The sequence below is a fragment of the Hyla sarda genome, chromosome 6, assembly GCF_029499605.1.
Source record: "Hyla sarda isolate aHylSar1 chromosome 6, aHylSar1.hap1, whole genome shotgun sequence".
NCBI classification, from domain to species: Eukaryota; Metazoa; Chordata; class Amphibia; order Anura; family Hylidae; genus Hyla; species Hyla sarda.
In genome coordinates, this window is record NC_079194.1 from 284,284,017 (window position 1) to 284,296,569 (window position 12,553).

The following is a 12,553-nucleotide window of genomic DNA, read 5'->3' on the forward strand; positions in this document are numbered from 1 at the left end:
GTTTAAAATTGTCATCTTCTGACCCCTATAACTTTTTTATTTTTCCGTGTATGGGGCGGTATGAGGGCTCATTTTTTGCGCCGTGATCTGAAGTTTTTAACTGTACCATTTTTGCATTGATAGGACTTATTGATCGCTTTTTATTCATTTTTTCATGATATAAAAAGTGACCAAAAATGCACTATTTTGGACTTTGGAATTTTTTTGCGCGCACGCCATTGACCGTGCGGTTTAATTAACGATATATTTTTATAATTCGGACATTTCCGCACGCGGCGATACCATTTATGTTTATTTTTATTTTTATTTACACTGTTTTTTCTTTTATGGGAAAAGGGGGGTGATTCAAACTTTTAATAGGGAAGGGGTTAAATGATGTTTATTCACTTTTTTTTTGCACTTTTTTTTTGCAGTGTTATAGGTCCCATAGGGACCTATAACACTGCACACACTGATCTTTTACATTGATCACTGGTTTCTCATAAGAAACCAGTGATCGATGATTCTGCCGCATGACTGCTCATGCCTGGATCTCAGGCACTGAGCTGTCATTCGGCGATCGGACAGCGAGGAGGCAGGTAGGGGCCCTCCCGCTGTCCTGTCAGCTGTTCGGGATGCCGCGATTTCACCGCGGCTATCCCGAACAGCCCACTGAGCTAGCCGGCATGCTTTCGGTTTCACTTTAGACGCGGCGTTCAACTTTGAACGCCGCGTCTAAAGGGTTAATAGCGCGCGGCACAGCGATCAATGCCGCGCGCTATTAGCCACGGGTCCCGGCCGTTGTTAGAGGCCGGGCCCGAACCGCTATGACGCGGGGCCACGCCGTGGCCCCGCGTTATAGATCGGGAGTGGACACATGACGTTCCAGTACGTCATGTGTCCTAAAGGGGTTAAAGGGGTGGAATTTTTTTTTTTTTAAATCCACTGGGGCCTGAAAGTTAAGCAGATTTGTAAATTACTTCTATTTCAAAATCTTAATCCTTCCAGTACTTATCAGCTGCTGTATACTACAGAGGAAGTTCTTTTCTTTTTTGAATTTCTTTCCAGTCTGACCACAGTGCTCTCTGCTGACACCTCTGTCCATGTCAGGAACTGTCCAGAGCAGGAGAAAATCCCCATAGCAAACCTATCCCCCAGCGATCTCCCTGCTGCACCAGGCATTTGTTTAGAGCGTCGGGTGCAGCGCCAGAGGCTCGTGATGTCACGGTCATGCCCCGCTTGTGATGTCACGGCCACGCCCCCTCAATGCAAGTCTATGGGAGGGGGCGTGTGATAGTGTGATCCTATTCACTTACATTCATATGTAATAATTCAATAATTCATCATGGTTCAGGGATATCAACTTAGCTATCTTTTGCTGCATGACCCATGTTGTGTCTAAAATCGCCATGTACCCGCCCCACCACAGATAACCGCTGATCACTGGGAGATCCAATGATCATTTTATATTTTGGGGGATCCTTGTAACAACAGGAGACTGTCCAAAGCAGACAACCCATTTGACCTTCTTCTTGTGATAATAAGGAATGTGCATAACCTTTCACATATTCTTTGCTCACATAGTCTGGCCGTCCACCCTGATGGAGTAAGAGTGGCGTCTGGACAGACAGCTGGAGTGGACAAGGATGGTAAGGTGAGAAGCATGCATTCATTTCTAGACATCACAGATCACAGCACATACTCCACTTATAGACAGTGGGTATCCATAGATCATTGTGATGGAGTGCCCACACAATATATATCGCTTTCCTCTGTTCCTGTGTTATCATTTATTGAGCTTAAATGGGCACTCTCATTAAAACTAATTTTTGCTATTGCACTTCTTATGGTAAATAAAAAATATTTCTAATATACTTTGTTTAAAAAAAAAGGAAGTTTTCTATGTTTAATTTGTGTTTAAAAAAGCTGCCACTAGGTGTCTCCCTACTTGTCCAGATCACATTTCCCCCCCATCTCTTGCACAGACTTTGGACTCCTGCTGGCCTGGCAGAAGTCCAAAATCAGGAAATGCAGTCTGGAGTGCTAAGGGGGGTGGGTATGGGCAGCCTCATCCAATCATAGCTTATCTCACACTGAACTGCTCTGGGCTGTGTGTAGCAGAGTGAGGAAGTTCTCCCCTGTATGGCTTCAGATGATGTCACACCTGCTGGGGAACGCCCCTTCCCAGTCTGTGAATCTGACTGAAACTGAGAAGAAAATATAGAGCAATATCAAGGTAGAAAACTAAAAAATAATAAAAATAAAGGCCGGGGGTGGTTTATCATGATGGGGCAGTGAACTGGGAGGATTATAAAATGTATCCAGTTAAAGGACAACTGCAGCGGAATTACACTTATCCCCTATTCGACCGCTGGGACCCCCCTCGATCTCCCTAACGGGGCGCCGCCATTAGCGCCCATGGTGACGTAGCGTCGACCTAGAGGTCGACGGTGACGCCCCGTCTCCTCCCTGTCCCCATACAGTTCTATGGGGGATGCGGGGAGGCATGAATGCTGCCTCCCCGCCTCTCCCATAGAGATGTATGGAGGAGGCGTCCCTGCACGGGAGAGCCGCGGCCCCGTACAGGAGATCGCCGGGGGCCCCAGCGTTCGGACCCCCGCGATCAAACACTTATCCCCTATATTGAGGATAGGGGATAAGTGTTTGTACCGCTACAGATGTCTTTAATGAGAGATACTCTTTAAAAACTTGAAAAAAAACTTTCATTAGTAAAGTACAAGACAATTTTGGGATACTTGTATTGTAGCACATGAAGAATAACATCTTGAAATTGCAAAAATAATACGTTGAAATTTTCCCCTCACCTTCTCTTCACTATAAGGCCACAGCTAGATGGCGACTTTGTTCACACAAAATGTTGCATTGCGACATTGCATTTAATCATAGTCAATGTGGTCACAGTGTGACTTGTGACGTAACGTGACCGCAACATGACAAGTCACCCGAGATCCGAATCCTGCTGAAGACTTCCCACAACTGTAACAGTCAGGTGACGCACGGATTAGATGCAGTATGTTGTTGTGTGATCCAAGTTGCCACATAGCCCCAGCCTTAGTCAAATCACTCTCTTAGGCGAGGACTGTTCGGCTAGTAGTCAATTGCCGTAGTTACCTATATATAAGTCAATATGATTAAAGGCCCCTGGAGGACTGGGCACGGCCATATATTATACATTTGAAAAGGCGCCATTTAATACCACATTTCCCCTGCAGTCACCACCAAAAGTAACTGTTGATAAATCAGAGGTGCTGTCAAGGACATCCTGGTGCCCAATGGAGGGGGTTCATATTGAGCCCCACCACCCCTTGCGCCTGAAGTCTATCATAATGGCACTCAGATGGGCAGTCATTTGTTTAAAGGGGTACTCTGGTGGAAAACTTTTTTTTTTTAAATCAACTGGTGCCAGATTTGTAAATTACTTCTATTCATACGCTCCATTTCCTTCACCATAATCAAAACATATGTAGTACTCCAAGGGTTACTCTGGTAGAAAACAATTTAGTTAAATAGGTGTCAGAAATGTAAACAGATTTGTAAATTACCGTATATACTCGAGTATAGGCCGAGTTTTTCAGCACGATTTTTCGTGCTGAAAACACCCCCCTCGGCTTATACTCGAGTGAACTCCCCCACCCGCAGTGGTCTTCAACCTGCGGACCTCCAGAGGTTTCAAAACTACAACTCCCAGCAAGCCCGGGCAGCCATCGGCTGTCCGGGCTTGCTGGGAGTTGTAGTTTTGAAACCTCCGGAGGTCCGCAGGTTGAAGACCACTGCGGCCTTCAACATCATCCAGCCCCCTCTCACCCCCTTTAGTTCTGAGTACTCACCTCCGCTCGGCGCTGGTCCGGTCCTGCAGGGCTGTCCGGTAAGGAGGTGGTCCGGTGAGGAGGTGGTCCGGGCTGCTATCTTCACCGGGGAGGCCTCTTCTAAGCGCTTCGGGCCCGGCCTCAGAATAGTCACGTTGCCTTGACAACGACGCAGATACGTCGTTGTTAAGGCAACGGCTCTATTCCGGGCCGGAAGCGCGGAGAAGAGGCGCCCCCGGTGAAGATAGCAGCCCGGACCACCTCCTCACCGGACCACCTCCTTACCGGACAGCCCTGCAGGACCGGACCAGCGCCGAGCGGAGGTGAGTACTCAGAACTAAAGGGGGTGAGAGGGGGCTGGATGATGTTGAAGGCCGCAGTGGTCTTCAACCTGCGGACCTCCGGAGGTTTCAAAACTACAACTCCCAGCAAGCCCGGACAGCCGATGGCTGCCCGGGCTTGCTGGGAGTTGTAGTTTTGAAACCTCTGGAGGTCCGCAGGTTGAAGGCCGCAGTGGTCTTCAACCTGCGGACCTCCGGAGGTTTCAAAACTACAACTCCCAGCAAGCCCGGACAGACGATGGCTGCCCGGGCTTGCTGGGAGTTGTAGTTTTGAAACCTCTGGAGGTCCGCAGGTTGAAGACCACTGAGGGCGAATGATGAGAAGAGGATGATGAAGGGGGGGGGGGGGGTGTGGGGATGATGAAGGGGGGTGGGGATGATGAAGGGGGGGGTGTGGGATGATTACAAGGGGATGATAAGGGGATGTGTGGGATGATGACAAGGGGATGATGAAGGGGGGATGTGTGGGATGATGACAAGGGGATGATGAAGGGGGGATGTGTGGGATAAGGGGATGTGTGGGATGATGACAAGGGGATGATGAAGGGGGGATGTGTGGGATAAGGGGATGTGTGGGATGATGACAAGGGGATGATGAAGGGGGGATGTGTGGGATGATGACAAGGGGATGATGAAGGGGGGATGTGTGGGATGATAAGGGGATGTGTGGGATGATGACAAGGGGATGATGAAGGGGGGATGTGTGGGATGATGACAAGGGGATGATGAGGATGTTAATGACGGGTCTGGATGATGACAGGGGGGGATGAGGTATTTCCCACCCTAGGCTTATACTCGAGTCAATAACTTTTCCTGGGATTTTGGGTTGAAATTAGGGGTCTCGGCTTATACTCGGGTCGGCTTATACTCGAGTATATACGGTACTTCTATTAGCAATTCTTAATCCTTCCAGTACTTATCAGCTGCTGTTTACTACAGAGGAAGTTCTTTTCTTTTTGAATTTCTTTTTTGTCTTGTCCACAGTGCTCTTTGCTGACACCTCTGTCCATGTCAGGAACTGTCCAGAGCAGGATAGGTTTGCTATGGGGATTTGCTCCTGCTCTGGACAGTTCCTGACATGGACAGAGGTATCAGCAGAGAGCACAGTGGTCAGATAAAAAAGAAATTCAAAAGGAAAAGAACTTTCTCTGTAGTATACAGCAGCTGCTAGGTACTGGAAGGATTAAAGGGTACCTCTCATCAAAAAAACTTTTGATATATTATAGATTAATGTATGCAGAATAACGTTACAATTGCATGTTATTGAAAAATATGCTTCTTTCTATTTAATTTTCCACTTTGAAGAAATGACCACTAGGGGTCTCCCTACCAGTCCTGGCAGCAAGCATTTCAGACTCATGCTGGAGTCCTAAACACTACGAGCTGCCAGTCTGCTTTGTTCACAAAGGAGAACACTCAGAGCTGCCAGCCTGCTTTGTTCACAGCCTGTTTGGCTGTGAACAAAGCAGGCTGGCAGCTCTGAGTGTTTAGGACTCCAGCATGAGTCAGAAATGTTTGCTGACAGGACTGATCGGGAAAAATACAATAGAAAGAAGCATATTTTTCATTAACATGCTATTGGAAAGTTATTCAACATTCATTAATCTAAAATATATCAAAAGTTTATTTGATGAGAGGTACCCTTTAAAATTTTTTAGTAGAAGTCATTTACAAATCTGTTTAACTTTTTAGCATCAGTTGATTTAATATAAATAGTTTTCCACTTTCTTTTAATGAAGGGATGGGTAAGACCCTTCTTCCTGGTGCCATAGGCAGCTGCCTACTTTGCCATTCTCTCATCTCTACTTTTTTTTTTTTTTTTTTACATAGGTGTGATATAAATTGGGAAATGGTGCATACATTATTTTTTCCATTTGCTATCCAGATAATAATAATTTTTAATATTTATAACCTGTATATCCTTTTCTCTTTGCAGCCCATGGTGTTCATATGGGATTCGTCATCTCTTCAGATATTACATCAGATTGGTTTGGGCTTCTTTGAAAGAGGTGTGGGTTGTCTTGCCTTCTCCAGTCAGGCAAGTCTTCATATTTTTCATTCTTTCTATTAAAACATTACCAATTTCTGTTCTCTGAATAGGGCAACAATTATATGGCTATATTTCGGGCAGTATTTTGAGCTAAAGCAAGGAGTTAGCCCAAAACACTTCAGAGGTGCAAATCTTTCCATGCAACTTTCTGTCTATCTATCTCTCTTGGTTTTGGCTTACAAATACTGAGGCAGATTACTGACCAGACCATGACCATGTAAAAGTGACTTTAAAGGGGTACTCCGCTGGAAAACTTTTTTTTTTAAATGAAGTGGTGCCAGAAAGTTAAACAGATTTGTAAATTACTTCTATTTAAAAATCTTCATCCTTCCAGTACTTATCAGCTGCTGTATGCTCCACAGGAAGTTCTTTTCTTTTTAGAATTTCTTTTCTGTCTGACCACAGTGCTCTCTGCTGACACCTCTGTCCATGTCAGGAACTGTCCAGAGCAGGAGCAAATCCCCATAGGAAACCTCTCCTGCTCTGGACAGTTCCTGACATGGACAGAGGTGTCAGCAGAGAGCACTGTGGTCAGACAGAAACTAAATTAAAAAATAAAATAACTTCTTCTGTAGTATACAGCAGCTGATAGGTATTGGAAGGATTAAGATTTTTAAATAGAAGTAATTTACAAATTTGTTTAACTTTCTGGCACCAGTTGATTTAAAAAAAAATTCCAGTGGAGTACCCCTTTAACCCCTTAAGGACTCAGCCCGTTTGGACCTTAAGGACTCAGACAATTTTATTTTTACGCTTTCGTTTTTTCCTCCTCCCCTTCAAAAAATCATAACTCTTTTATATTTTCATCCACAGACTAGTATGAGGGCTTGTTTTTTGCGCGACCAGTTGTCCATTGTAATGCCATCACTCACTTTACCATAAAATGTATGGCGCAACCAAAAAAATACTATTTGTGTGGGGAAATTAAAAAGAAAACCGCAATTTTGCAAATTTTGGAAGGTTTTGTTTTCACGCCGTACAATTTACAGTAAAAATCACGTGTTTTTTATTCTCTGGGTCAATACGATTAAAATGATACTCATGATTATACACTTTTCTATTACTGTTGCGCTTAAAAAAAAATCGCAAACTTTTTAACCAAATTAGTACGTTTGAAGACCTATAACTTTTTCATTTTTCCGTATAAGCGGCGGTATGAGGGCTCATTTTTTGCGCCGTTACCTGTACTTTTTATTAATACCATATTTGCTTATACAAAACTTTTATTACATTTTTTATTAATTTTTTTGGAATAAAATGTTATAAAAAAAGCAGCTATTTGGACTTATTTTTTTTCTTACGTTCACGCCGTTCACCATACGGGATCATTTACATTTTATTTTAATAGTTCGGATATTTACGCACGCGGCGATACCAAATATGTATATAAAATTATTTTTTTTACACTTTTTGGGGGTAAAATAGGGAAAATGGGACAATTTACGTTTTTATTGGGGGAGGGGGGTTTTCACATTTTTTTACTTTTACTTTTTTAACTTTTATTTTTACACTCTTATAGTCCCCATAGGGGACTATATATAGCAACCATTCGATTGCTAATCCTGTTCAGTGCTATGCATAGGACACAGCACTGATCAGGGTTATCGGTCATCTTCTGCTCTGGTCTGCGGGAAGGCAGATCAGAGCAGAAGACTCCCAGAAGACAGTGGAGGCAGGTGAGGGGACCTCCGTCTGCAGTGCAGGATGATCGGATCGCCGCGGCAGCGCTGCGGGCGATCCGATCATCCTGTTAAGTGACCGCGATGCTGCAGATGCCGTGATCTGTATTGATCACGGCATCTGAGGGGTTAATGGCGGACATCCGCGGGATCGCGGGTGTCCGCCATTACCGGCGGGTCCCTGGCTGCGATCCACAGCCGGGACCTGCCGCGCATGATGCCCGCGGTTATGCTCAGGATGTAAATGTACGTCCTGGTGCGTTAAGTACCACATCACTAGGACGTACATTTATGCCCTGCGTCGTTAAGGGGTTAAGGAGGCGGGGAGATCATTAACATTCAGTGAAAACATATGTGATCCGGACACCCTAAGCTTTGTTATGAGTAACCACAAGGCCTCTTTAAAGAAGTACTCTAAAAATGTATGTATTTTTGTTTAGATATTGCAGCATAGGCTATTATTACAGAAAAATGGGATATCTCTTGTGTATGCCATATGTATACCTTTTTTTAGTTCATGTGCCAATTATGAGTTGTCTGCCATTTTGATTACTTTTCGCCGTCTTGATCTCCCACAGCTCCCATCCCAATGGTGCCCGGTCCCAGCTGAGCAGTATTTCATGCAGGCAGTACCTGCTCAGCCAATCAATCCCTACAGCAGTGACCTGCCTAAGCCAGTGGTGGCCTTAGCAGTGTCTCTGGTGTGTCAAGAAAAAAGAACGAAATGCTGCTTAGCTGGGACTGACAATGCAGAAGATCAGGCAGAACTTCTGTCCCCTGATTTACTCTACAGAGTCTCAGTATATCCAAAAAGATGGAGCTTCAGTCTGTCCTATGTGATTGGTTTCTTTTGTCAAACTAGGTTTGTGGGAAACCTAGTTTAAAGCTGCATCTCATAGGGATATACTGGAAAGTCTGCACATGGGCAGTGTGAGTCAGGGGAGTCGTATAACTCTGCAGCTGACTATTTTATGGACTCATATACTATGTTACTGCACTACCGGTCCCATAGATAGGGCAGAAATTATCTTCCGTACTCTTTGCACGTGAAGGACATGGAATGGGAGGTGTCTGAGAATTCCTTATTGTTGCTTTTGTGTTATTTACTTTACTATATATGACCCATTATCCTATATGTCTAATCTTTTCTCAGGACTGTGGCCTATACCTTGGAGTTATTGATGACAGCAATGACCACGTGCTATCAATCTGGGACACAGTGAAAGGAAACAAGATTGCAGAAACAAAGGTCTGCTGATAGAATTGGGGAACAGTAAACTTCTAAACCTTTTCTTCTAGATTTATCTGCAGTTTGCTCTCATTCCAAGTCTACCACGATAACTTCAGCTGGCTAGTCATTGGGTAACAATACTTTCTGGCATTTTGAGCTGATAGTAGTCCCTGCATTACTTATACAGTGGTCCCTCATGTTACAATATTAATTGGTTTCAGGACGTCCATTGTATGTTGAAACCATTGTATGTTGAGACCATAACTCTATGGAAACCTGGTAATTGGTTCTGAAGCCCCCAAAATGTCATCCAAAAATAGGAAAAAGTGAGGATTAAACAAAAATAAGGAGACAATTAATATAGATAAAAGCAAATCCTTACATATAAAAGTAAGAAAGATCTGCTCGGAGCTGTAAATAACTGTCTATTTCAGTATTTCCCAACCAGGGTGCCTCCAGCTGTTGCAAAACTACAACTCCCAGCATGCCCGGACAGCCTTCGGCTGTCCGGGCATGCTGAGAGTTGTAGTTTTGCAACAGCTGGAGGCACCTTCTTTTGGAAACACTGGTCTATGTAGAGGAAAGAAGCTTCTTTAGGCTCCTGTACAGAACACACAATGTCCTAAAAAAAAAAAAAAGGTAACATGGAGCCGCCCTCACCTGGTGTCCAAAGGAGCAGCTAACCATGGGACAGGTAAAGAGTACAGAACATGTAATACCTCCCTGTACTGTAGGGGGCGCTACCAGACATCAGTCAGTGCATGCACTTCAGTAATACAGGTAAAGAGTACAGAACATGTAATACCTCCCTATACTGTAGGGGGCGCTACCAGACACCAGTCAGTGCATGCACTTCAATAATACAGGTAGAGTACAGAACATGTAATACCTCCCTGTACTGTAGGGGGCGCTACCAGACACCAGTCAGTGCATATACTTCAGTAATACAGGTAAAGAGTACAGAACATGTAATACCTCCCTGTACTGTAGGGGGCGCTACCAGACACCAGTCAGTGCATACACTTCAATAATACAGGTAAAGAGTACAGAACATGTAATACCTCCCTGTACTGTAGGGGGCGCTACCAGACACCAATCAGTGCATGCACTTCAATAATACAGGTAAAGAGTACAGAACATGTAATAACTCCCTGTACTGTAGGGGGCGCTACCAGACACCAGTCAGTGCATATACTTCAGTAATACAGGTAAAGAGTAGTAGAGTACATGTAATACCTCCCTGTGCTGTAGGGGGCGCTACCAGACACCAGTCAGTGCATACACTTTAGGAATACAGGGGTTTTACCAGTGAAATGTCCATTCTAATTGGTCGGTTCTTCCAGCCATTGACACATTTCGCAGATTCCATAGCATTGTATGTTGACTCTGGTTTCAAGTTACAATGGTCCAGAAAAGACCATTGTATGTTGAAACTATTGTATGTTGAGGCCATTGTAAGTTGAGGGATCACTGTATCATTTTCTTGTGGTTTACAAAGGAATAAAGTGCAATAGTCCTCAGATTATCTTGGCAATAAAAGTTGGGTGTATAGGGATTCTCGTGTTTTAAAAAGGAGAACTATCATGAAGGATAACTTATCCTGTCCAATAGATAGGGAATACAGTCCCAGTGGTCCTGATCACAGGGAAGTCCGACCACTGGGACTACCTGAGATCTCCTGAAAGGCACTCCAGTTCTCCCCAGGAATGAGCGTGTCAACCCCCGCATGCACACGTCCCCTAAATGTATCTCTATGGGAGAGGCGTTCAGGTATCTCCGGCTCTCCCATAGAGTTACATGGAGGGGGCGTGTCGGGCGCCGCTTCATGAGGGGGTCGACATGCTCCATTCCTGAGGTGCCATGCAGGAGATCTTGGGTAGTCTCAGGGGTCGGACTCCCCCGTGATCAAACACTTATTCCCTATCCTTTGAACATGGGATAAGTTGTCCTGCAGGATAGTTTTCCTTTAAAGGGGTACTCCGGTGGAAAACTTTTTTTTTTTTTTTTAATCGACTGGTGCCAGAATGTTAAACAGATTTGTAAATGACTTCTATTTAAAAAAAATCTTAATCCTTCCAGTACTTATGAGCTGCTGTATACTAAAGAGGAAATTATTTTCTTTTCGGAACACAGTGCTCTCTGCTGACATCACAAGCACAGTGCTCTCTGCTGACATCTCTGTCCATATTAGGAACTGTCCAGAGCAGCCTATGTTTGCTATGGGGATTTTCTCCTACTCTTAAAATGGACAGAGATGTCAGCAGAGAGCACTGTGCTCGTGATGTCAGCAGAGAGCTCTGTGTTATAAAAAGAAAAGAATTTCCTCTGTAGTATTCAGCAGCTAATAAGTACTGGAAGGATTAAGATTTTTTAATAGAAGTAATTTACAAATCTGTTTAACTTTCTGGCACCAGTTGATTTAAAAAAAAAAATAATAATAATAATAAGTTTGCCACTGGAGTACCCCTTTAAGGCAACTTAGGGTTCTGCCTTGTGCCAGGACATGTTCACAGCTTCATCCGTGACAATCCTGGTCATAGTTTTTTCCTTGGCCATAACCCCCTTCACTTTTTTCCCCTCTTCTTTCTCTTTCCTTTTTTTTTTTCAGTCGGTCTGTGTTTTTTTGTGATCATTGGTTTGTTCATTCTTCTAGTCGTCTAGCCTACATCCGTATACGGGGCAAAAATGAGCCGAATGGATTCAGCATTTGACTCTGTTAGGCTCTTTGGAATGAATGGAGTTCTGGACGGATCCGGCTGGGGTACGGGAGCGGCCGGTTTTTGCTCCATAACCGCATCCGGCACCCGTACACTACAAACATAGTGTGAACCGGCCCTAACAATGCTTTAAAAGATAACTCTCATCAAATAAACTTTTGATATATTTTAGATTAATGAATGTTGAATAACTTGCCATTAGCATGTTAATGAAAAATATGCTTCTTTCTATTGTATTTTTCCCGATCAGTCCTGTCAGCAAGCATTTCTGACTCATGCTGGAGCCCTAAACACTCAGAGCTGCCAGCCTGCTTTGTTCACAGCCAAACAGGCTGTGAACAAAGCAGGCTGGCAGCTCTGAGTGTTCTCCTTTGTGAACAAAGCAGACTGGCAGCTCGTAGTGTTTAGGACTCCAGCATGAGTCTGAAATGCTTGCTGCCAGGACTGGTAGGGAGACCCCTAGTGGTCATTTCTTCAATGTGGAAAATTAAATAGAAAGAAGCATATTTTTTAATAACATGCAATTGTAAAGTTATTCTGCATACATTAATCTATAATATATCAAAAGTTTTTTTGATGAGAGGTACCCTTTAAAAGACAGCAGGCAAACTCTCACATTTGGTCATAGCTCAAACATTCTGTACATGGGGGGAAATTATCACGTGGTGTATGTGAAAGATTTTTCTACACCTATAATTTGTGTGGTGGCAATGTGTAAATGCACCAAAT

The 12,553-nt window shown here is 44.0% G+C and overlaps 1 protein-coding gene across 1 annotated transcript in view; it reads left to right on the forward strand.

Annotated features, from left to right (window-relative positions):
* Positions 1-12,553, forward strand: part of EML3 (EMAP like 3) — a gene marked incomplete in the record, with an annotated part of 106,343 nt that overhangs the window by 63,415 nt on the left and 30,375 nt on the right. The window contains 3 exon segments of the mRNA XM_056527536.1: positions 1,564-1,633; positions 6,084-6,185; positions 9,030-9,125. Coding sequence (XP_056383511.1) covers positions 1,564-1,633; positions 6,084-6,185; positions 9,030-9,125 — 268 coding nt within the window.